This window comes from Pan paniscus, chromosome 8 (genome assembly GCF_029289425.2).
Source record: "Pan paniscus chromosome 8, NHGRI_mPanPan1-v2.0_pri, whole genome shotgun sequence".
NCBI classification, from domain to species: domain Eukaryota; kingdom Metazoa; phylum Chordata; class Mammalia; order Primates; family Hominidae; genus Pan; species Pan paniscus.
Genome location: NC_073257.2, coordinates 138,770,031 through 138,794,525, shown reverse-complemented (window position 1 = coordinate 138,794,525; position 24,495 = coordinate 138,770,031). Strand labels below are relative to the sequence as shown.

Genomic DNA, 24,495 nt, shown 5'->3' with positions numbered 1-24,495 from the left:
TTCCCAGCCATAAGATGAATCATGACTAGATCAGTGATAGAGGCGGGAAGCCCAGTGAGAATTTTCTAAACCAGTTTTTAAAAACGTGGGCTGACACATTTAAAAAGAATCTGCAAAGCTGATGCACCTATGTGCAGGTAAGCAGTAGACTTTGGCAGGTAAGTCAAATACTGAGTTTGTACAATGGAAGTACTAATGCTACAGTATGTATGCCACGATTATTAAAACTTTGTCCTTAAGAAACACTTTCCTCCAATCCTTCATTTCCAGGGACTTAGATCCTTCACTCTGAAGGCTCTTTACACATTAATCCCACCTTTAAGTGCCTGTCTATAAATCACAGAGATCAAAGAGGGAAACTGTGTAGACAAATGTTCTAGAGCCCTTGACCACACCTGGCCCTCCATGGTAACTGCTGGTCAGATGAAAACTGCAAAATGAGATTTTATTTTCTGTTCTTCTGGAGGCAACACGGTGGAAGAAGCAAGAATCCTGAAGAGTTGGATTTCTGTTCAATTGCTTTTTAACCTTTTGGTCAACTCTCCCCACCCTGCCGTTTCAAGGGCCGTTTGCCTTTTTTAAGGCTCCAGACAGGGCTCCCCAGAGACAGTTCCAGCACTCACAGCCTCCCCCTACTGAGTTCCAGCATGCACAGCCTCCCGCTACTGAGTTCCAGCACTCACAGCCTCCCCCTACTGAGTTCCAGCACTCACAGCCTCCCCCTACTGAGTTCCAGCACTCACAGCCTCCCCCTACTGAGTTCCAGCACTCAGATCCCCCTGCTCAGTTCCAGCACTCAGTTCCCCCTGCTCAGTTCCAGCACTCAGTTCCCCCTGCTCAGTTCCAGCACTCAAGTCCCCCCGCTCAGTTCCAGCACTCACAGCCTCCATTTCCTCAACTAGAAATCAAGGAGGGTGGGGTACCCTTCAACTCTCCTATTTCTCTGCCTGCTTCTCTCTACACATGGTATCTACCTCTGTTCGGGCTGCCATATCAAAATATCATAAACCAGGCAGCTTACAAACAATGGAAATTCATTTCCCACAGTTGTGGAGGCTGGGAAAGTCCAAGACTGAGGGGCAGGTGGATTTGGTGTCTGGCGAGGGCCTGTTTCCTGGCTCATAGAAGGCACCTTCTCACTGTGTCCTCACAGGGTAGAAGGAACAAGCTCTCCGGGGCCTCTTTTAGAAGGACACTCAGCCCTCATGACCTAATCACCTCCCAAAGGCTCCATATCCTAATCCCAACACCTCAGTGATTAGGTTTCTGTGTATGAAGTGGGGAGGGGGAGCGTACGGACCATCGTACATGGAGAGAGATGCTGAGAATGGCGCTCCTTTCTCCATGGCAGATTGCTTGGAGAATGCCTAGGATTTTTATTGTTTTTGTTGTTATTTTGAAACAGTCTTGCTCTGTCACCCAGGCTGGAGTGCAGTGGTGCCATCTCAGCTCACTGCAACCTCCACCTCCCGGGTTCAAGAGATTCTCCTGCCTCAGCCTCCCGAGTACCTGGGATTACAGGCACCTGCCACCACACCCGGCTAATTTTTGTATTTTTAGTAGTTATGGGGTTTCACCATGTTGGCCAGGCTGGTCTCGAACTCCTGACCTCAGGTGATCCACCCACCTCGGCCTCCCAAAGTGCTGGGATTACAGGCATGAGCCACCACGCCCAGCCATGCCTAAGTTTTTTACATCCTTTTAACTTTAATATAGTTTGCAATCTTTTAATAACCAGCATACAATATTATTACAAAAATAATGGTCATTATTCTAAAACTAAAAGGTTCTAAGACTCTTGACCAGAGGTCAGCAAACTACAGCCTATGGGCCAAATGCGGCCCACAGCTTAGCTTTGTACTGCGCATAAGCTAAGAATGGTTCCCATCTTTTATTCTATTTTATTTTTTTAGATGGAGTTTCGTTCTTGTTGCCCAGACTGGAGTGCAATGGCACAATCTCGGCTCAACGCAACCTCCGCCTCCCGGGCTGAAGCAATTCTCCTGCCTCAGCCTCCCGAGTAGCTGGGATTACAAGCATGCGCTGCCACATCCGGCTAATTTGTATTTTTAGTAGAGATGGGGTTTCTCCATGTTGGTCAGGCTGGTCTCAAACTCCCAACCTCAGGTGCTCCGCCCGCCTCAGCCTTCCAAAGTGCTGGAATTATAGGCGTGAGCCACCGTACCCGGTCCTCATCTTTTTTTTTAAAGGAGGTAAAACTAACATAACAGAAAATTAACCATTTTAAAGTATACAATTTAGTAGTGTTTAATATTTAGTACATTCCTAATGTTGTGCAACCACCACCTCTGCCTAGTTCTTAAGTATTTTCATCACTGCATAAGGAAACCCCAAAGTCACTGATACCATTTGGATGTCTGTCCCCTCCAAATCTCTTGTGGAAATGTGATCCCCAATGTTGAAGATGGGCCTTGTGGGAGGGATTTGGATCATGGCGCCTCCCTCCGGAATGGCTTCGCACCATCCTCTTGGTGAGGACCAAGTTCTTACTCAGTGAGTTCCCGAGACACTGGTTGTTTAAGAGTGTGGCAGCTCCTCCCCTCTCTTCCTCCTGCTCTTGTCCTGTGATGCACTGGCTCTCCCTTCCCCTTCTGCCATGATTGGAAGTTTCCGGATGCCTCTCCAGAAGCAGATGCCAGCACCATGACTCCTGTACAGCTTACAGAAACATGAGCCAATTATAACTCTTTCCTTTTTTTTTTTTTTTTTTTTTTTTGATACAGGGTCTTACTCTGTCACCCAGGCTGAAATGCAGTGATGCAATCTCTGCAACCTCCACTTCCTGGGCTCCAGGGACCTAATCCTCCCACCTCAGCCTTTTGAATAGCTGGGACTACAGGTGTGTGCCACCACGCCTGTCTAATTTTTAAATTTTCTGTAGAGATGGGGTTTTGTCATGTTGTCTAGGCTGGCCTCCAACTTCTGGGCTCAAAGGATCAGCCTGCCTAGGCCTCCCAAGGTTTTGGGGCCACAGGCATGAACCACTGTGTCCAGCCTTATACCTCTTTTCTTATAAATTACCTAGCCTTGTGGATCACCTGAGGTCAGGAGTTCGAGACCAGCCTGGCCGACATGGCAAAACCCCATCTCTACTAAAAATACAAAAATTAACCAGGCGGGTGGTGCATGCCTATAGTCCCAGCTGCTCGGGAGGCTGAGGTAGGAGAATTGCTTGAACCCAGGAGGTGGAGGCTGCAGTGAGTTGAGATCGCGCCACTGCACTCCAGCCTGGGGAACAGAGCGAGACTCCATCTCAAATAAACAAACAAATCTCTCTCTCTCTCTCTCTTACCCATCCTCAAGTATTCCTTTATAGTAATGCAAACAGACTGACACTCCCACTAAGAGGCCACTCCCCATGATGCCCTCCCCTAGTCCCGGGCAACCACTAATCTGCTTTCTGTGTCTACAGATTTGCCTATTCTGGACATTTCATATAAACAGAATCACATTTCCTATTAATAGAATCATGTATGTCCCTCTGTGACCGGCTTCTTGCCCTTAGCATGTTTTCAAGGTTCACCCATGCTGTAGCATGATCGGTGTTTCATTCCTTTTCATGGCTGAATAATATTCCATTATAGGGACATACCATGTTTTCTTTATCCATTCATCCAATGATGGACATTTGAATTGTTTCTACCTTTTAAGTATTGTGACTAATGCTGCTACGAACAATTGTAAATAACTACTTGTTTGAACTTTTCTTTTTTTTTTTTTTTTTGAGATACAGTCTTACTCTTCTGCTCAGACTGGAGTGCAATGGTGCGACCTCGGCTCACTGCAACCTCTGCCTCCCAGATTCAAGTGATTCTCCTGCCTCAGCCTCCCCAGTAGCTGGTATTACAGGTGCGAACCACCATGCCTGACTAATTGTTTTTGTATTTTTAGTAGAGACGGGGTTTCACCATGTTGCCCAGGCTAGTCTCAAACTCCTGACCTCAGGTGATCTGCCCGCCTCGGCGTCCCAACGTGCTGGGATTACAGGTGTGAGCCACCGTGCTCGGCCTGAACTTTTTGTAAAGGCAAGTGAAGCAGTGGGAGTGGAGAAGGAACAAGGACATCAGTAAGTGGTTGTGATCAGCTAGTTGTAAACACCACTGCACTCGGACCAGCCTATGTGAACTGTTTCTACTTCTTCTGGGTGCACACCTAAGAGAAGAATCACTGGGTCAGATGGTAGTTCTAGGTTTAATGTCTTAACATAGTATCCTCCATTTTGCCTCTTGGCCTGCAAAACCTAAAGTATTTATTTTCTAGACCTCTGCAGAAAAAGCTTGCCAATCTGTGCTCTGAACAGAATTTATTATTCCTTTTAGCTGTTTAATGCTTTATAATTACAAAGTACTTTAGCATATATATTATATACTTTGATTTCATTGGCTTTTCATTACTGCATTTGGGAGCAGAAAAGACTGGTGGCAGGACCCTCATTTTACAGATGATCAAGACCCGAAAGCTCTGGGGAGCCCTACTGGGGTCCCACAATGACTAGGAGCTGGAAGCGGGACTCAAGCACAATCTCCCTTCAAAATCCACTTTTCTTCTATTCTCCCGCCAGCTAATCCAGTCACTGCAGACAAACATATCAACAAGGGGACTAGGAAAGCGTTTTACTGGAACATTTTATTAAGAAGGAACTTTAATTTAATTTAATTGCCTTATAGCAATGTCAATGGGGGAAATTCTAGAACTTATTAAAATAACAGTGATATCCCCAAATCATCTGAAGAACACACAGAGTCGTGTAACTGACTTGCCCAACCCACCAACATCGCCACATATTTATCCAGCATGGACAAAGCACCCATCTTAGCTCAGGAAGCCCATCGGGATGGAGCCCCCAGTGGGTACTTCCCACAGCGGGGGTGGAGGGAGCTTTAGGGCTGCTGACCCCGTCACCCACTGCATTCCTGAGCTGAGCCAACACTGCCTTAGTCCTGGAAGTGGTGCCCCCTCCAAGACGTAACTCCCCACCAACAGAAAACTCATGGTTCTCCAGGCAGTTCATGACATTTTGCTAAGATGAAATCTCTCCCTTTGCCTTCATTCAATGTACGACAAGGTGTGCCAGGGACCACAGCAAGTGCTGGGAAGAGAGAAAGCAACAGGATTAAGCCCTCACCCTCGAGAGCCCTCCGTCTAGCAGGGGACACGGAGCCACCACCTGCCCCCAGGGAGACTGGAGGGGAAGCATGTCGCAGAACTGCAGAGAGCGACACGGGATCGGGGGGTCATCCAGCCTGGGTTGGGATAAGAAAGCTTTTGTCCCTCAGAGCAACAGGCTGATGGCCACAGAGCTTGAGTATGGAAATAGCACAGACCGTCATCGGGGTCACCTAAGTCTCAGGCCTCCTGCACACACCCCCACCTCCCATTCCCCTTGGCCTCACCGGGCTGATTCTCAAAGCAACAACCCCCAAGAATAATGTGAAGAAATTTGGCCACTTGGCCATGGTGCCTGGAGGAACAGGACCATTCCTGCCTTTGAAAAATGGTCAGGAAAACACTTATGATGTTAGGAGGACTTGAAAACAAATCTTGTGAAGTTAATAGAAGCACAGCAATTTGAAAGAAAAATAATCACATTTCCTTCCTGCTAAATCGGTATTTGCCTCTGGTGAAGTCAATTATGTTAAAGAAAATAAGTTATTATTTTCGAAAAATAAAAAAGAGGTTGATAAGTGCCTTTATTCCAGCAAATAAAACTCCAAGAAGCAAATGCTTGAGTTCCTGCGTTTAGGAAGGTCTCTAAGCAGCCTGCATGGGGTTTCTTAAAGGACATGTTGGGATGAGCCACACAATTCGTGTTCATCTGCACATCACTCCTGGCCTCAAGAGAAACTCATGTTTGTCTCTCAGAAGGAGAATGAAACACAGCCAGCTCCTAATGATCTTTAGACAGCCAAGAAGCTTGGCCGAAGGGCCCCCACTCCCTCTTGGCTTTCTCCTCCTCCAAATCCTCTGTGCCCATCTGCACCTTGACTTTCTCCTCCTCCAAATCCTCTGTGCCCACCTGTCCAAATCCTCCGTGCCCACCTGTCCGAATCCTCCGTGCCCACTTGCACACCCTGCCAGACCAAGTCGTTGGGGTTTCTAGCTTTTCTTCCCAAATATACAGAAGTGACTTCACTGACTTTGCTGCTAATAACACAGTATCATTAGTAGCAGTAAGCAGCTGTTGAGTGTTTACCATGAGTTAGGCCATCCCGCCCCACTTACCCCCGGGACAGTTGGCAATGGCTGAGACATCCTGGCTTGACATCCTGGCAATGTCAATGGGGGAAATTCTAGAACTTATTAAAATACCAGTGATATCCCCAAATCATCTGAAGAACATACAGAGCTGGAGGGGGATCCTGCTACCGGGATCTACTGGGCAGGCCCTGCTAAGTATCCAGCAAGGTACAGGACAGCTCCCCAGGGTGAAAAATTATCCTGCCCAGAATGTCAACAGTGCAGGGACTGAGAAACTGTGCTGACATGACCCAGGTCATTCAACTCTCCAGCAACTCTGTGCAATAAAAAGTACCGTCATCACCTTGGACAAGCACACCAGCTGGGCACAGGCGGCTACGGCCACGCACCAGTAGGCAGCGGCAGCGGCATGCAAGCCCAGGCATCAGCAGAGCCCCCGCTGCACGCTGGTGGATCCTGGGCATCAGCGGAGCCCCCGCTGCATGCTGGCAATCAATCCCAGGCATCAGTGGAGTCCCCGCTGCATGCTGGCAATCAATCCCAGGCATCAGTGGAGTCCCCGCTGCACGCTGGCAATCAATCCCAGGCATCAGTGGAGTCCCCGCTGCACGCTGGTGATCCTGAGCATCAGCGGAGCCCCACTGCACTGGCAATCCCAGGCAGCCTCCCCTGGAAGTCCCTTCTTTGTGTTGAAGCCACTTAATATTCACAGGGACCAGGCAATGAGTCTCAGGCAGGTCACTTTGCAGGCAGCACAAGCTCTCAATGGGCACAGCTGAGTCTCTCTCGTCCAGATGAGGAGCTACCTACTGCAGGCCCAAGCTCCTAACTATGCCTGGCTGACAAGAACTCATACCCAGAGTTCCATCACCCCAGAATCTGCTTTAGGGGTTCTGGCTAAGGAACTGAAGAAGGAAAACTCACAGCTCTATGCGCCTGGGGGAGACAGGCCTCTAATGTCCTCGACCCTGACCTCTTAAACTGGCCCTGGGTGCGCTTAGTCCTCGCATCTCCTCCCCACTCTCCTCCTCCTCCTTCCCACTTCCACCTAGGGCTCCCAGGCCCTAAGGACTCAAGACCATTCTCACTGGGCCCTCAGCTCTCGCAAAATCTTGTCCCCACAGCCCGGGGTGGAACAAAGGGATAGGTCTCTTCCAGAAGGGGTCCGGAGGCCAATGTGATGAGGCCAGCAGTGCCCGGGGCCTGACTCGGATCAGCCACAGACCCTGTCAAGCTGAGGCAGGGGAGTAGGAATTGCAGACTGTGACCGGGGACCAGCCAGGCACCCAGCTAGACAGGAGTGGATCTGGGAATGAGGCCAGGATGGCCACGAAGGGCATTTTAAAGAGCTTCCGGGCTGGCTGCAGGCACCCACAGTCTGAGGAAACCTGATCAGAGAACCAGAATGAATGACAGGCCCTGAGAAGACAAAACCTGAATATGTTGGTTGAGCTGTGAAAAAATACAACATCGACAGTTCATTACCCACAAGCCCAAAATACCCACAAAGTTCCCAAACCCAAAGAGATTTCTGTAATTCATTTAACTGCAAAAGTCTAACCTGAGCGGAGAGGAGCTAATTACGGATGGCTTCCCTCGTGCTGTGAATGTTCACACGCTCATGGCAGCAGAATCAATATGCTCGACTCCAGGGTGTTGCCCAGAGCTGCTCGGGGTGTCTGGCACAGGAGCCACAAGCACAGCTCCCACCTGTCTCTCTGCACTGTGACAAACTGGAATTCTGAAACACCACTGGCCTCGAGAGTTTCAGATATGGAAGAGTTGGCTGTATCAGACTATAAACCCCATGAGGGCAGCTCCAGATACCAATGTCTAAGAACAGGGCTGGCAAGCAAACAGGAAGAAAGGAAGAAAGAAGGGAAGGAAGGAAAGGAGGGGGAGAAGGAAGGAGGGGAGGAAAGGAAGGAAGGGAGGAAGAAAGGACAGAAGGAATGAGGGAAGAAGGGGAGAAGGGAGGGAAGAAATGAGTTATTTCGAGGCAGAGTCTTCTTTAACTTATCTGTGGCTTAGGACAGAAGGTTTCCTAACCGAGGCTGAAACACACAGGCTTCATCACCATTCGTCTCTATGCATAGGTTACACAGCAGCCCAGGCTAGCTGCTTATGCAAGATGTTCATCTACTCACAACATAATCAATTACTAGAAAACTTGTCTACTAGTAAGTAAAATAAAAATCATAAAACTTTGAGGAAAGTGAAACTCACAATGCCACACTGTCCTTTTCCAGTTTAAAACAATCACCAGAAATCATATATTTTCTCTATAAGAAGTTAATATTGACTGTATAATAGTTTAACATGAATAACCCAACACTAAGTAGTACTTTCTCTTCTCAAAGCTCTTCCACACACACTGTCCTGCTCTCTCCCCTGGGCAGAGCTGAGATGCACAGATGTGCTAGGATATGCCCTAACTCCAGGTAAGGGGCCTGGGGCTCAGGGAGGGCAGAGGTGGCAGCAGTTAAGTGCTGTACCCAGGAATACCAGGCCCTATTATTCAGGCTCTCAATCCAGTGCTCTAAACTCCACACCATAGTGTCCCAACGCCTAACTTTTAAGTCACTGTTGCTCTCCTTGATTTAACTTTATAGCCTTTCTCATTGCATACATACTCATAGACAAGAGTTATTTCAGAATATAAAGATTCCATTCTGTAAAGACAAAAAACACTTAAAAACAAAGACACGGTTCTCATTAGCAAGCTTTAGTACACAGCCTTCTGAGGTCAAAAGAATTAAACAGCACAGGAAAGGGGCCTGGGGTGTGCATGTGTTTTTGGATGGTGGGAACAGGAACAGCCAGACAGATATGAAAAGGACAGGACACACTGAGGCCAGGCACGGTGGCTCACGCCTGTAATCCCAGCACTTTGGGAGGCTAAGGTGGGCAGATCACGAGATCAGGAGATCGAGACCATCCTGGCTAACACAGTGAAACCCCGTGTTACTAACCCGTGTTAGTAACTAAACCCCGTGTTACTACTAAAAATACAAAAAATTATCAGATGCGGTGGTGCACACCTGTAATCCCAGCTACTTGGGAGGCTGAGGCAGGAAAACTGCTTGAACCCGGGAGACGGAGGTTGCAGTGGGCCAAGATTGTGCCACTGCACTCCAGCCTGGGCAACAGAGCAAGACTCCATCCCCCCCCCAAAAAAAGAAAAAGACACATTGAGAAAGCAGCACTGTTCTTGGGCTTGGTATACCCTGAAGAATATCCTGAAATCTATAGGACATAAGTAGCAAAATACACCCCAAGGAAAAAGGTGGCATCTGTCCTTGGCATCACTTCCGTCTTTATAGGGACATGAACATCTGTTCTGCCAAGTGACTTTCAGGGTGAAAGTCCTGAGGATGTACAACCTCTATGCTCAATGCCAATGAAGCTGAAGAGTCCAGACTAACATTCTTCCTGGTAATGGAAAATAAGCATCAATAGGAACACGTGGAGGAGACCACCAAATCCACATTCTCCTCTTCCTGCGAGGCACACAGTCAGATTACATTTCCCACCCCACTTGCTGCAGGTCTGACCAGAGACTCAGGTCACGGTGAGAAAATGTGAGCAGAAGGGATGGGCACCACCCCCAGACCAGGCCAGAAAGAAAATCTATGCACCATCCTCATCTCTTTCTTTCCCCATCTACAGGTTGAATGGCGAAGGGCAGTGGAGGGCAGACTGGCAGGGTCGAAGGAGCCAGAGACTCTGAATGGCTGGGCAGAGCAGAGCCCCTGCTCACCCTCCCCACCGCCCACTTTGACACAAATGAAAAACAAACTTGTATTGTATGAAGCCAGCAAAATGTTGGGGCTGTTTGTTACAGCAGCTAGCTAACAGTCAGAAAGGAAATCATGACTGTTACATAAATACACCTAAGTTTACCTAGTGTAACCAATTAAGTTAAATCACTCCCCTGGGTGTGGTGGCTCACATCTCTAATCCCTGCACTTTGGTCAAGAGTTTGTGACCAGGGCAACATAACAAGACCCTCTCCCAATCTCCTTAAAAAAAGTTTTTTAAAATTAGCTAGACCTGTAGTCCCAGCTACTCAGAAGGCCAGGGTTGGAGGATCACTTGAGCCTGGGAGTTCAAGGTTGCAGTGAGCTATGATCGCATCACTGCACTCTGGTCTGGCCAGTAGACCAAGAGCCTGTCTATAAAAATAAATACATAAAATAAAATTTAAAACTGAAACAAATCACTCAAGATGGCATAAAAATCTTGCATCACACTCCTCAGGAGATGCAGCAACAAATCATAGGTCTAAACAGCAACTGCAACTAGATAAAGACTCAAGGTAACATTTCTGATGAGAGATGTAGAGATCTGCCTTCATCCTGTCCCTTCAGGACCCCCCAGCAATCAATAAGAACTACAGTCCCTGATCTAACCTCAGAGCTAACATTAAAATTCTGACCAGCACTTTGCAACAGGCAGGGGCTACAGAAGCAATTGGGCCCATGCAGCAGGGCTGGGGAGAGCCTGAATTAAGCTAGAGATTCAGTCCCAAGCAACACAGCCTTCTACTTACAAAGCAATCAATAAAGGATGAAAGAAACTAACATTATCAAGCACAGACCATGGGCCCGGTTTGGGCTAGGTTATCTCTTTCTCCTCAGAAGGGCTCAAAGAGGTTGGTGTTATCACCAGTTTTACAAAGGAGAAACTCAGGCTTAAGGTAAATAACCCCCAAGGTGACATGCCTAATAAGACACCAGGCTGATATTCAAAGACGGATCTCTATGACCCCTAACCTGAGCTGTTTTGACAGCACACACTATATGCCAAGAGAAAGCATCTTTTTCTCCTCAAGGCACCCAAATGAAAATTTAACGAACTGACAGACATCTGTCTGGGGTGAAACCATCTGCCTTTTGAAGACAGGGAGTGCCTGCATGGATACTCAGTTTCCCACGTGCATGTGGGCATGTGGATAACTGCAGAGTGGCAGGCCAAAACTGAGCTTGCAAGTCATCATCAAGAAGCCCGGTGTCATTTATTTGTCACAAGCCAAGCCCCCTCCCTTGCCCCATTAGCTCCTGATATTAAAGCGCTTTTCTGACGGCCCAAGGCCACGGAGGGCCATGCAAGGTGCGAGTGGAGGACAGAAGCCAGCCTCGTGGGCTGTGGAGAAGAACAGTGCCCCCTGGAGTTGTGTGGGACAGCCCTGGGTCACCAAGTGTGTGACACCAGCACCAAAGCCCGGGTTTTGCCATCACTGTCCAAATGGGATTCCAGAGCCAGTATGAGGCCAGCTGCCCTACTCATGCTACAAAAACATAAATGGTAAGAAACTGGAATTAAGTCCAAGCAGGATATGTGAATATCCTAATGCTAAATGCAGCTTAAGCCCAGGTAGGTTGAGCTCAAAGAGACTGAGCCACACTCACAGGAGAATGATCACACTTAAAGAACTGCTCTGAAGTTCCTGTTTGGATCTCAAACTACCTGATTGCATTGTTCTGTCACTAATTTGATTACAAGGAATTTCCAGATCTGAACAGAAACAAATCGGAGTCCATTAGAAATCTCCTTACCTCCCTGGAGTCCAGTAGCACCAGGGACCCATGCGCTTGCAGGAAAAAAAAAAAAAAAAAAATTCAAAGGCCACTAAAGACAGAGGGAAACTGTAGATGAAAAGTCTTATGTTATCAAAATCATACTGTTATGGCCTACACTGTGTCCCTCATGGCCTACACTGTGTCCCTCCAAATCCATATGTCAGTGTTCTAACCTCAGAAATTCAGCATCCTGGATGTGTGACTGTATTTGGAGGCAGGGAATTCAAAGAGGTGACTAAGTTAAAGTGTGGTCTTTACGGTAGGGTAGGCCCTTATCCAGCATGACTAGTGTCCTTTCTTTTTTTTTTTTTTTTTTTCCGAGATGGAGTCTCGCTCTGTCACCCAGGCTGGAGTACGGTGGCGCGATCTCGGCTCACTGCAAGCTCCGCCTCCCGGGTTCACGCCATTCTCCTGCCTCAGCCTCCCAAGTAGCTGGGACCACAGGCGCCCGCCACCACGCCCGGCTAATTTTTTGTATTTTTAATAGAGACAGGGTTTCACCGTGTTAGCCGGGAGGGTCTCGATCTCCTGACCTCGTGATCTGCCCGCCTTGGCCTCCCAAAGTGCTAGGATTACAGGCGTGAGCCACCGCGCCCGGTCTCTTTTTTTTTTTTTTTTTTGAGATGGAGTTTTGCTCTTGTTGCCCAAGCTGAAGTACAATGGCGCAATCTTGGCTCACTGCAACCTCCGCCTCCGAGGTTCCAGTGATTCTCCTGCCTCAGCCTCCCCAGTAGCTGGGATTACAGGCGCCCGCCACCATACCAGGTTAATTTTTTGTATTTTTACTAGAGATAGAGTTTCACCATATTGGCCAGGCTGGTCTCTAACCCCTGACCTCAGGTGACCCGCCCACCTCAGCCTCCCAAAGTGCTGGGATTACAGGTGTGAGCCACCAAGGCTGGCCATAGTGGCCTTATAAGAAGAGGAAATGAGGACACTGACACACACAGAAGGAAGACCCTATGAAGACAGGGTGAAGACAGCTGTCTGTAACCCAAGGAGAGAGGTCTCAGAAGAAACCAACCACCAAAACACCTTGACTCCAGCATTACAGAATTGTGAAGAAACACAGTCCTGTTGGTTAAGCCACCCTGTCTTGTGGTCCTTTGTTATGGTAGCTCCAGTCAACTAACACACAAATTCCACACTGTGATTTCAACGTCAGCTCCAAAGCACTTCCCATCATATCAATAAAAGCAAATTGAGGAACAGTGGCTGATGGCAAATGCAATCCATTTGCATAACAATGTTTCCAAACTGCCTTAAGATACATTAATTAGTTCCTGTCAACTCCCATCAGCCCAACCTCAGTGAAGCAAAGCCCACAGTACCATCCTGAACATCGCTGCTTAAAAACGCAGAAACCAGGCTGGAAGAGGTTCAAACACTCACCCTGGGTCATATGCATGAACAGTGGCCTTGTCAGGGCTAAAACTCAAACTCTGACCCCTCCTCGGGTGCCTCCTCATTTCCTCCCTGAAGGCCTTCCAGATGCACTGAAGGGTTTGAAAAGTGAACATCTTGACAACCGCATCTTGACAAGCGACCACCTGGTGTTAACCGTGGTCTCCACACTGGTGCATGGGCCCGGTCAGCCTTCCACTCCATGATGTCTCTTCAAACTGGATCAAAGTCCTTCCCTGAATACACTCGAGAATTTCACAGCTCAGTGGACCCGCTCATACAGCGCCCCCACCAGCACCCCCTGGGTCGGCTGCCTTCTCCTGTACCGCAGCAGCACAGGCAGCTGCACGCTGGCTCCCAAATGAAACCAAGGCAAATGCAAACTCCAACCACAATGACAGACAACTACACACCTACACAAGCAATAAGGACGGTGACAAATGATGGCAAGGATTCCGAGAAATCTACAATCACATATACGCTGCTGGTGAGAATGTGAACTGGCACAGTTACTCCAGGAAAGTTTGGCAGTTTCTTAAAAAGCTAAACATCCAACTACCAGACAACTCAGCCTCTGCACTCCTGGGCATTTATCCCAGAAAATGAAGACTTAGGTTCACACTAAAATCTGTATGTGCTTGTTGACAGCAGCTGTATTTGTCACAGCCAAACTCAGATGTCCTTCGACAGGTGAACAGTTAATCTGGGGCATATCCAGACCAAGAAATGATACTCAGCAAAGAAAAGAAGCAACACCCGGATGAATATCCAGAGAGAGATACTGAGTGAAAAAAGCCAATCCCGAAAGCTTACCTCCTATGCAATTTCATTAATGGAACACTCTTTAAAGGACAATATTATAAAAACACAGAACAGGCAAAGGGTGGCCAGGATTTGAGGGGAGAAAGGCGTGGAGGGAGGGAGGCGTGGTGCTTGTGGTGCTGGAAATGTTCTGTACCTTGACTATTGATGTCAATATCCCAGTCGTGATGCTGTACTACAGCTTTACAAGATGTAACCTTAGGTGAAACTAGTAATGGCTGGCTACTCACGATCTCCCTGAATTATATTTTACACCCGCATTTGGCTATAATTATCTGAAAATACAAAGTTTAATGCAATCATCTGAAAATACAAAGTACAGAGAGGAAGAAAAGAAAGAAGGGAAAAGGGAGGGAGGGAAGGAGGGTGGTGACAGTGTACAAGCGTGCACTTGCTACAGCGATGGCCCTGGGGTGTCAGCGCCACACCCAGCAAAGGACACCACGTGGCCTATTTCTTCCTCCCCATTTCACTACCTGCATCCACAGAGGTGATAAAGAGACAGAACTACTGACACGCACTAAGACAATCCTGATCAGATGTCTGGTATCCTAGGCAAACAATGGCATAGAAATAAATTTAAATTTTTTATGTTTCCAAAGTAAAATCAGGTTTGTAGAAATATAATATGCCCTGATTTGGTTTTGCTGCAATTCCAGTGAATGAAAATGCCTGCATTTCTATTTACTTATGATCAAATCTAATTTTTCTTCCCCAAAGTAGCAGCTTGCTTGCTACTCTAGGTAACAAAAGAGATCTCTCATCAACTCCCACGCTCCCAAATTTATTTGGATATCACACAATTCCTAGCAATTATCATTGCTTAGAGCTAATGTGAAGGCATGCAAGTCAGGCTCCTCACACTGAGCAAATGTGACTTCTACCCCAATTAGAAAGCAAAACACACTATCAAGAAACCAACTTTTGAAGAAAGGCATTTTTCCGGCAACCTGTTAAACGCACACAGAAGTCACTTGTCACTACGTTTCTAAACTTTATGCTTTATTAAATAAAAAGTTAACAAAAGCAACGCTTCATTGAGTACTTGGCATATCTTAAACGCAGGGCTAAATTCTCTGCCAACATCATCTCAGCGAGTCCTCACAACTCGGCAGCAAGCAGGCTTGGTTCCACTTCACAGATGAGAAAACCAAGGCTAAGAAAGTATGAGTAATTTGCTCAAGGGTCCCATTATGAATAAGAGCAGTGCCAATGCCCCATCCCATTTGAGAGCTGCACTTGGAAGTGGCCAAAGTGAAGAGCACACTTGGGTTCACTACCTTCAATGAACTTAGTAACAGATCTCAAGCGTGCAAGAGAGCCTCACCCTGCAAGCTTCTCTCCCATCATCTGTATTAGTTTTCCACTGCTGCCATAACAAATTCCCACAACCCAGCCAGCTTAAAACCACACAAATTTATTATCTCAGTTCCACAGGCCACACGCCCAGCAGCTCAGGGTCTCAAAATCAAGGTGTTGGCTGGCTGGGCTCTTAGCAGGAGGCCCTGGGGAGGAAATCTGTTTCCAAGCTCATTCAGGGTGTTGGCAGGATCCAATTCTTTGTGACTGCCGGTCATTAGCTAGGGACCTCCCGTAGCTCCCTGAGGCCTCTCTCTGGTCCTTGCAAGTGAGCCCCTACATCTCAGGGCCAGCAACTGTGCTTCCAAACATAGGATCTTCTGACTGCCTGTTTCACAACTTTGACAGCCAAAGTTCTCTGTGCCCATGTGGATGGTCCTGAATAATCTCCCATCTACGAATTCCAAGTAACCTGAATCACATCTGCCAAGTCCCTTTTGCCATGTAACATATCGAATTCACAGAGTCTGGGGATTAGGGCGTGGACCTTTTTGGGGACCATTATTCTGCCTTCAACACCATTGTTGAGATGTGAGTGAGTGAGCACATGGTCCTCACGTGTGATTCTAGAACATACTGCATCTTTTCACCTAATCTTAGGAACAGGATCCATGGCAACATAATTTTATTGACGTCGGGACATAAAACTGCCTACTGGGCTGTGAGAGAAAAGATCATCTGGCCAGTGTGACAGCTGAGTCAAGGTTTATGCCTGTTAATATGCCAGGCCCGTAAACATGACCCACCAACTCAAAACCAAGGGGGAAACGCGGGCTGGTAAATTTCACAGGCAGCCCCCAGTGGAATGAATTGGGAGGAACCAGCATTTCCTGCCTTTGCAGAAGGAACCCCAGATCAGCTGTTTACTCCTTTCCCAATTTTACAAAATAAATATACAACTGAAGTATCTCATTTACAAACAATGCTTCTAACAGATTCCAAGTACTTGCAAACAATAAGCTGTGATTCATGTTTCCAAATGAGATGGAGTTTTATCATTTTCTTTCCCCTCGTGATTCATTCATGGGCCAAGTGGCCAGAGTGGAAGTGTGGTCCACCCACAGAGCCACCAGAGCGCCTCCAGGGAAACACAGCCCTGTTGTTAAGCTCCGAAAAATGCTGGAGTTGGTAAGGATGGTGGAGGGGTCCTCCAGTAATTTTCCCTTAGGTGGAAACAGCCAATCACCTACTGGAAATAAATCCCTACATCCCAGCACCTACATCCTTCCCAGTCAGCACCCTTCGTGAGAACCACTAAAATCCTCCCACTGCACACTTGCAGACAAGTGGGGAGCCTGGGATGGCCCCATTGCGCTCATGCTCAGCTCCCCTCCCACCCTCCCTGATGGGGGACTCTGGATGCCGACGGAGTGGTGCTGTCTCATTACTGTCTACCCAGCAAGCTGCCGTCTGCACCCAGTGAGAGGAAGCACAGCAGCCACTCTCTTCTCTACCTTCAGCCCTTCACATCTTTCCTAGCATTTCCTGGCAAAACCATCCCAGATACTTTTCGCCTTTTAAAATTTTCCAACGGTTTTCTATTTTTTCTTTTTTTAACTTTTTTAAATTTATTTTTTCTTAATAATCAAACATGGAGTTTTCTTAAAACCTAAGTATTAGCAAGAGGTGTGATGTTAGAAGTCACCACCATGAGCGCTGGTGAAGCTTCTGGAAGGTGTGAGACTCAAGCGCACCGCCCTGTCCTGGCCCTCAGCCTCCTCCCCAGCAAGGAGACCCCGTTCTCCCATCTACGAACATTCTTTTCGGTCTTCTCCAGACCATCCAGCTACACTATAGGATCCTAACTGACACCATCCAGGTCTCTCTGGGGGCAGACGAAGGGTAACAAGGTCTCTTAAAATGTGGCGTCCCAAAGAGAAGCCCTCCCCATCTGCAGGCAAGCACAGGACACTGTGGCAGCTGAACCCAGGGCGGCCACACTTCACACCCAGGAGGCACCACTTACTGGTGATGTGAGCTCAGGCAAGCAATCCACCTCTTCCTTGCCTCTGTCGAATGGGAGCAGTGATGGCCCCACTGCACCCCGATGGCCCCCACTACACCCCCAATGGCCACTACTGCACCCTGGCCATGGGCACCTAAGTTGCTTCCTCAGCAGGGCCAGGGCTATGGGATGCCTGCTCCTCTGCCAGCCTCCTGCCTCTCCTGCCTATCCACCTCTTCCTCTCTCTCTGCGTGTGCTGGTGCTAGGTTCCCTGGGAGTCAGTCCTCAGCTCTCTCCTCTACATACTACCCCCGCAGGGACCCCCACTGTCGCCACACCCCAAGCATTCTCAGGTGGAATATCCACCCCGAACCTCTCGCCTCCGATGCAGACTGAAGGCCCGTGCCAAGTGCCCCAGACTGAATCCATTAGGTGGTGCACAGGGTGCAGGTTACACACTGAGTCTGCATTCAGATGAGCTCTCCTGCACTTTTGTGAATGTGTCTGGGCCTCGGTTTCCTCATCTGCAAAATGGGGAGATGGGGAGGAAGCTCAGCCATAATGGTCCTGAAGCAAAGAGGCCCCCTATGCCTCCCAGCATGTGGAACAAGCTAAGTGCAGGCCCGGTAGGACCCAGGGCTGTCCCAGGACTGTCCCCGTGACCACTGTCCAGCTGGCTCCGTGGTCAGGGCCCACTGTAAGTCATTGACAGCAGAGAGAAGCAACTGTTCACAGAAAGGAGAGCGCTCCGGGGACAAGGGCTGCCAGGGCGCTTCCCAAAAGTCAGAGAGCCAGGATTCGAACCACACCAGCAGAGGGTCGGGCAGGTCCAGCACGGGCCAGGCACAGAATGGGCGCGGGGCTGCTGCTGAGACGGTGCCCTTGGAGGACACAGCCTGGGCTGTGGGAGGCGAGACCACCAAAGGTCTTCCCAGTCGGGTCGAGTGGCCTGGATGAGGCAGGCGGTCAAGGATGTCTGTGGATGGTGGGACGGGGAATAGCAAGCCCGAAAACCAACTGGGAAGATCCCGGACCCGGGAGAGCAGGAGAGTAGCCACGGCCCAGTCCCGACACCAGGCGCGCAGATCAGGAAGAGGTGGGCGTCCGCAGGCCTCGGCGACCGGCTGCGGGTCCCCGGGGCGCAAGGATGCGGGTCCCACGCGGACGGGCCCGTCTATTCAGCCGCAAGGGAAAGCCTCCCTCTCAGGAATGCGCACTCGGGTCCGAAATGTAAACTTGCAACCCGACTCCTTCCATCCCCCCTCGGAAGCGACAAAGAGCCGCGGAGCAAAAACAGGCCCCCGCTCTCCCGGACGGGTCTCCAGGCCCGGGGCCACTGGGGCGCTCGGCCGCTCGCCTTCTCTCCAAGGTCCCACACGGTCCCCAGCGAGACCGCCGAGGGGCAAGGGGCGCTGGCCACCCAGGTCGCGCCCGCTCCTCCCCGCCGGGAAAGGGCGGAATTCTCCGCTGGGACCGCGCCGACCTGAGCCCGCCCACCCAGAGCCCGGACGCGGGACGCAAGTTCATCCAAGAAGCAGAAGCCGCCGCGAGACAGTGACCCCTGGGCTTCCCTGACGGGCCCAGCCGCGCAGATAGCAGCGGCCGGGGCCGGGGAGTTGGGGGTAGCCCGGGGGGCTCCACGGCAGAGGTCCAGAGGAGCGGGCGTCGGAGGGGACACCCTAGGGAGGGACGCGCCCGCCCCCATTCCCACCCCACCCCCTCGTGTTCCCGACCCAGATCCCCGGGGCTGGAGCTGACGCCGCCGGGGGCGCGGGGCGGCCGGGGTCGCTGGGCATTGCGAGCGGGGCGGCGGCGCGGGCGCGGGCGGAAGCGCCTCTCCCCGGCCCGGCGGCCGCTCGGGGCGGCGGCAACAGGCGCCCGGCACACCCGCCCCGCCGGAGCCTGGGCTTGGGGCGAGAGGCGCGGCGGCGGCGGCGCTGCTCACCCACGCCGTACTTCTCCTCGCGCTTGGTGGGCACCCAGCGCGTCATGGCGCCGCCGGAGCCGCCGCGGGTCGGGCAGGAAACTCCGCGTCTAGGCCGCCATTTTCCATTCCTTTCGAGCCGCGACAGGATGGGGAGGAAAAAGTTTGCGGCGGAGGCGGCGTCATGTGGGACGGGGCGGGCGGAGCGTCGCGGGCCGGATGGGAAAGGCCGGGAGCGCCGGCGGGAGGCGGGACGGCCGCGGGCTCTGCGCCCGCCCTCGGCGCGGACCCTGGGCCCCGACCCCGCGGTCGCCGGGGCTCCCCTTCCTCTGTCCCAGTGCGCCCAGCCCCGCGCCCCGCACCCGGGCACCCCCGCGGGGTTCTCCTGAGTTCCTGGAGCTCCCGGGGCTGGCGCTCACGCCGTGAGAGGGGTGCGCCCTTAGTGGGGCGGGACGGACGGGGGGTTTCTACGGGAGGTAGGAAACGGGCGGCTTGCAAGGCGCGGGCTTAGGCCGGAGCCTGGTGGTGCGAGGTCCCCAGCTCGGATTTCTCCCTGGTGGAGAGTCCCGGAGCAGAACAAACCAGCAGAGGCCCTGGAAAGGGTCCTCCTGAGCACGTGGCTCATTCATTCATTCGACAAACGTTACCTGAGCGCCTGCCCACTCATTGCCCGAGTGTGCTGGGAGCGCCGCACCAACTGGCTGGTAGGTGGGAGAAGGGACACGTCAGGTAACAAACAGCACAGGTAAGTGCCGGCCACTCAAATGGGGTGGAAAGAGGTGGCACAGCGCTGCCGAGGGAGTGCGTTCCAGACAGGTGACCTCTTGCTTGGGTGCTGAATGAGTGGAGTTTTCCAGAGAGACCAAGAGGAAGCAGCCGCAGAAACCTCAGCCCAGCTGGGCTTGCAGAAGCTAATGCTAGAATAGTTGTGGGACTCAGGATCTGCTGAAGTCGGGAGAAGAGAGAAGTAGGGAAAGGAAAGCCCAGGCCACGCGTGGGACTCAGGAACGGCATCCTCGCCCGAGGTGGGAGTTCTTCTCAGGCCCTGGTGTTTCCCATGACAGTAAAAGGTGGGGGCTTCTGATTTCTCCAAGGGAAAAGTTAAAGCAACACACACCTATTTATTTTTACTGCAATTTCAGAAAAGAGAGGTTAAAACCAAGACATGGACAAAGCCTCCGAATGAAGGCAGCCCTTTAAATGGAGTAAATTTGGTTTCATGGCACATTAATGGGGTGTCTTCTCTCCGAAGACACAGAGACAACTACAGTAGGTCTGGGGGCCATCAGGGATTGGAGGAACGAAGGTAAGAAAAGGAAGAAGGTAAGAAAAAGAGTTCCCTACCTCTGTGAGGTAGGGACAGTGCTGAACAGCAGGGCTGGGAGAGCCCACAGGGAGGTGGCCAGGATGGCCACAGGGCCTGGGGAGGACCAGGTGGGGCACCATCCTGCGGTAGAGAATGCCCGTCACCTGCCCTAGGGGCCACCCAGAATGCAGATTAAATAAGTATTCGGGAATGGCACAGGAGCTTTTCCATTTTCGTGGGTTAGAGGAAAGCTGCTGCGTTCAAGAGGATAACGTGGGACCTGAGCATTCTGATAAGTCAACCCCACATTCATGGAAAGCCACGGGCTCTGTTTTACTGATAAGGAACTGAAATCCCACAGAGGAAGTGGCCAGGCTCACTCACACACAGCATGCACTTGAAGCTTTCTGTGGAAATCAGAAACCTCCGGGGCCCAGGCGCTGTAGTCGTGGCCTGGTGACTCTGACCCCTTGAAGGAGAAGCATCTGTGAAGGTGCTGTCCAGGAGAAGTAGGGTGCTCTACGGTAAAGGACATGGTGGCCTGACCTGCTCCAGAGCAGGGAGGCCTCCCTTGAGGAAATAAGATAAACCCAGACTTTAAGGATAAGCAGAAATCAGCTAGGTGAACTGGAGTGGGAACAGCACGTGCAAAGGCCCTGGTTTAGGAAGGAGCACCACTCCTTCAGAGCACGGAAAGGCCAGGATGGCCGAAGCATAGGGAACAACAGGAAAGTGACATAAATTGAGGCTACAGAGGTAGAAGAAGGGCCTTATTGGTCGTGCTAGGAATTTGGAATTCTGCAAAGAAGCCTGGGAAACAGATTTTGGTGACACTCGCCTTCTCTTTAATGTGCAGTTTCAGTTCTGTTGGTGTGATTCTGCATTGGAGATGGCGTGCTGTAATGAATGGCCAGGAGCTTAAGAGTCATGCAGACTTGGGAGGCCTGGCCTTGCCACGCCCAGCTGCGTGGCCATCCTCCTCCTGTTTCTGGCCGTTCTGTTTCTAAACCTTGGGGTTCTGATATTCCTACATGTAAACTAGGGGTTGTAATAGGAACCTCACAGGTCAGTCTTAGGATTATAAGAGGAGACATGACTGCATGTGTAAGACATCATAATGATGTGCTTCCTCATCTGACCCTACCTCCGGGTTCTTTGATAACCTCATGGTTCCCATTTTCTAGAACAGTTGCCACTTGCACTCAGATAAAGGTGACTCACTGAATGCATAAATAAGTGTAGTGCAGGATTTGCATACTTTTGGTAGACTGTCATATAATAAATTTATAAATCAGAATTTTAAAACTCCAGGTGGGGCTGGGCACAGTGGCCCATGCTTGTAATCCCAGCATTTTGGGAGGCTGAGGCAGGCAGATCACTTGAGGTCAGGAGCTCGAGGTCAGCCTGGCCAACCAGGGTTTTAGTAGAAACCCTGTCTGTACTAAAAATACAAAAATTAGCTTGGTGTGGTGGTGCATACCTGTAGTCCCAGCTACTCAGGAGGCTGAGGCAGGAGAATTGTTTGAACCCAGGAGGCGGAGATTGCAGTGAACCAAGATCACACCGCTGCACTCAGAGCGAGACTCCATCTCAAAAACAAACAAAGAAAACAAAACAACTCCAGGTGGACCACGGACCAGGTGGTTGTAGCTTCAGTCCCTTGATTGCAACATGTGCCCGAGTTTGGCTGAGATGTACCTGTAGCCACAGTCCTTGAAGCTCTGAGAAGATTTGTCAGCATCCCCACGGTGCTCCAGCAGTGCTCTCATCTTGTGGCTCTAAATCGAGTCCATGGCCCGCTCTCACTGTCCTATGGTTGCATAAGCTCAGAACTGGCTTCGTCTCCAATTCCAGGAGCCCTGGAGGTTGTGGCCTGTTGACATTTTTACCTCCTGAGTCAATGTGGCTGGGCCACAGGTCTCAGTTGCCCTCCCAGGCATCTTGCAGGACTTGGATCTGTGCCATGCTTGTGGGTGTGAACAAGCCCAAGAATGCTGAGGCTCTCAGTTGCTCAGTGCTGCCCATCACTGGGATTTCAGAGTAGTGACCCCCCCTCCTCCAAGATACAACAGAATCTTGCTTTGGAGCCATGAAGAACACAATCAATATTACAGTTTTAAATCTTGAAAATTAGTTTTAATTTTTTTAATTCAAAAAAATTTCACACATGTGCACTGCAAATTCAGGAGGTAAATTCAGCAAAATCTTGCCTGGTGGAGGTACCAGAAGGCACAGTGAGTCAATGGGGCATGTTTCTCGGTGGGGAGAGATGAGAATGGAACAGGGATGTGGAGATTTTATGCAGGAAAAGGGGCCTGACCACAGATTGCTTGCCCTTTGAAAGAAGAGGAACACGGTCTTGCAGCAAGGCCTATGCCCACTGCCTCTTGGATTCAGTGGCAGATCTGGGCATCATACTGGATGACCAGGCATGTAGTCACAATGCACAATGCCACCCAGCCCAAAAGTGTATATTCAAGACTTTAGACCCAACTTCGTGCTTACAGGAAATAGAGGAGGTTGAGGAAAAATTGACACCATAAGAAATACAGTGAAACAGGCCAGGCACGGTGGCTCATGCCTGTAACTCTGAGCACTTTGGGAGGCCGAGATGGGCAGATCACCTGAGGTCAGGAGTTCAAGACTAGTCTGGCCAACGTGGTGAAACCCCATCTCTCCTAAAAAAAAAATATCTGGGCATGGTGGCAGGCACCTGTAATCCCAGCTACTCAAGAGGCTGAGGCATGAGAAGCACTGGAACCCGGGAGGCCAAGGTTGCAGTGAACAGAGATCGTGCCATTGCACTCCAGCCTGGGGCAACAAGAGTGAAACTCCATCTCAAAAAAAAAAAAAGACACTGAAACAAAGCCAGAAGGTAGAATATTCTTTCAGGTAGTAGTCTGGTCTCTTCAATAGTCAATATTATAGAGCAAGAAGGGGCCAGTGGAGAAGAGCTGTTCTAGATTTTAAAAGATGTAAGAAATACAACATTTGGCTGGGCACGGTGGCTCACGCCTGTCATCCCAGCACTTAGGTAGGCCGAGGTGGGCGGATCATGAGGTCAGGAGATCGAGACCATCCTGGCTAACATGGTGAAACCCCGTCTCTACTAAAAATAGAAAAAATTAGCCGGGCATGGTGGCGTGCGCCTGTAGTCCCAGCTACTCAGGAGGTTGAGGCAGGAGAATGGCGTGAACCCGGGAGGCGGAGCTTGCAGTGAGCCGAGATCGCGCCACTGCACTCCAGCCTGGGTGACAGAGCAAGACTCCATCTCAAAAAAAGAAAAGAAAAGAAATACAACATTTAAATGCACTGTGTTATCCTTAATTGGAAACTGCTTTAATTATCCAACACTAAAAAAATGTCAAGGGCAAGAGGTGGTTTGAACTATGGACTGGTGTTAGATGATGTATTTTTTTTATTTTGTTAGGTATAATAATAGTTGTTATGGTTAGGTGGGAAAAGATCCTTAAATTTTAGAGCTGCATGCTGCAGTATTTAGAAGTGAACTGTCATTGTATTTGTTATTTAAAATACTACAGGAATAAACAAGATGAAGCAAAATTGCTCAGTCTAGATATGGGTCTATGAGTGTTTCATCTTTCTACTTTTTTCTCCATGTTTGAAATCCTTGGTAAAATAAAGTCAAAGTGGAGGAAGGAGGAGCCTGAGATTGAAAAATCAGTTTGAGAAGCAGCCACCTTGACTGGCTTCACTCTAACAGCCTGGACGCTGCCTCCACACTCCAGGTGCACTGCTCAGCATTCTCCAAGAAGATCATTAAGGCAGACCCTACGTGTTAAATTTCAATCAGTTTCATTGAGCAAATATGCTGTTAAATAGAGACTGCTGTGTGCTGCGTCAGTGTGCCTTATGGGCAAATGTGACGGTGACTATAAATGCAGACCAAGCAGTCCTTCCCACACTGTGTACA

The 24,495-nt window shown here is 49.9% G+C and overlaps 1 protein-coding gene across 6 annotated transcripts in view; it reads right to left on the bottom strand.

The window, feature by feature from the left end:
* The window catches only part of DOCK1 (dedicator of cytokinesis 1), a 561,485-nt gene extending 537,570 nt beyond the window's left edge, over nt 1-23,915 (bottom strand). For 2 of the 6 annotated variants that reach the window (XM_034931698.3, XM_034931701.3), the window contains exon 1: nt 19,277-23,913. In XM_034931698.3, the coding sequence (XP_034787589.1) occupies nt 19,277-19,322 (46 nt within the window). In that variant the 5' untranslated portion in view covers nt 19,323-23,913. Of the gene's footprint in view, nt 1-19,276 lie in introns of all 6 variants that reach the window. The other 4 variants (XM_063607571.1, XM_034931700.3, XM_034931699.3 and 1 more) reach the window with 4 other exon arrangements.
* Nucleotides 23,916-24,495: the final 580 nt, after the last annotated feature.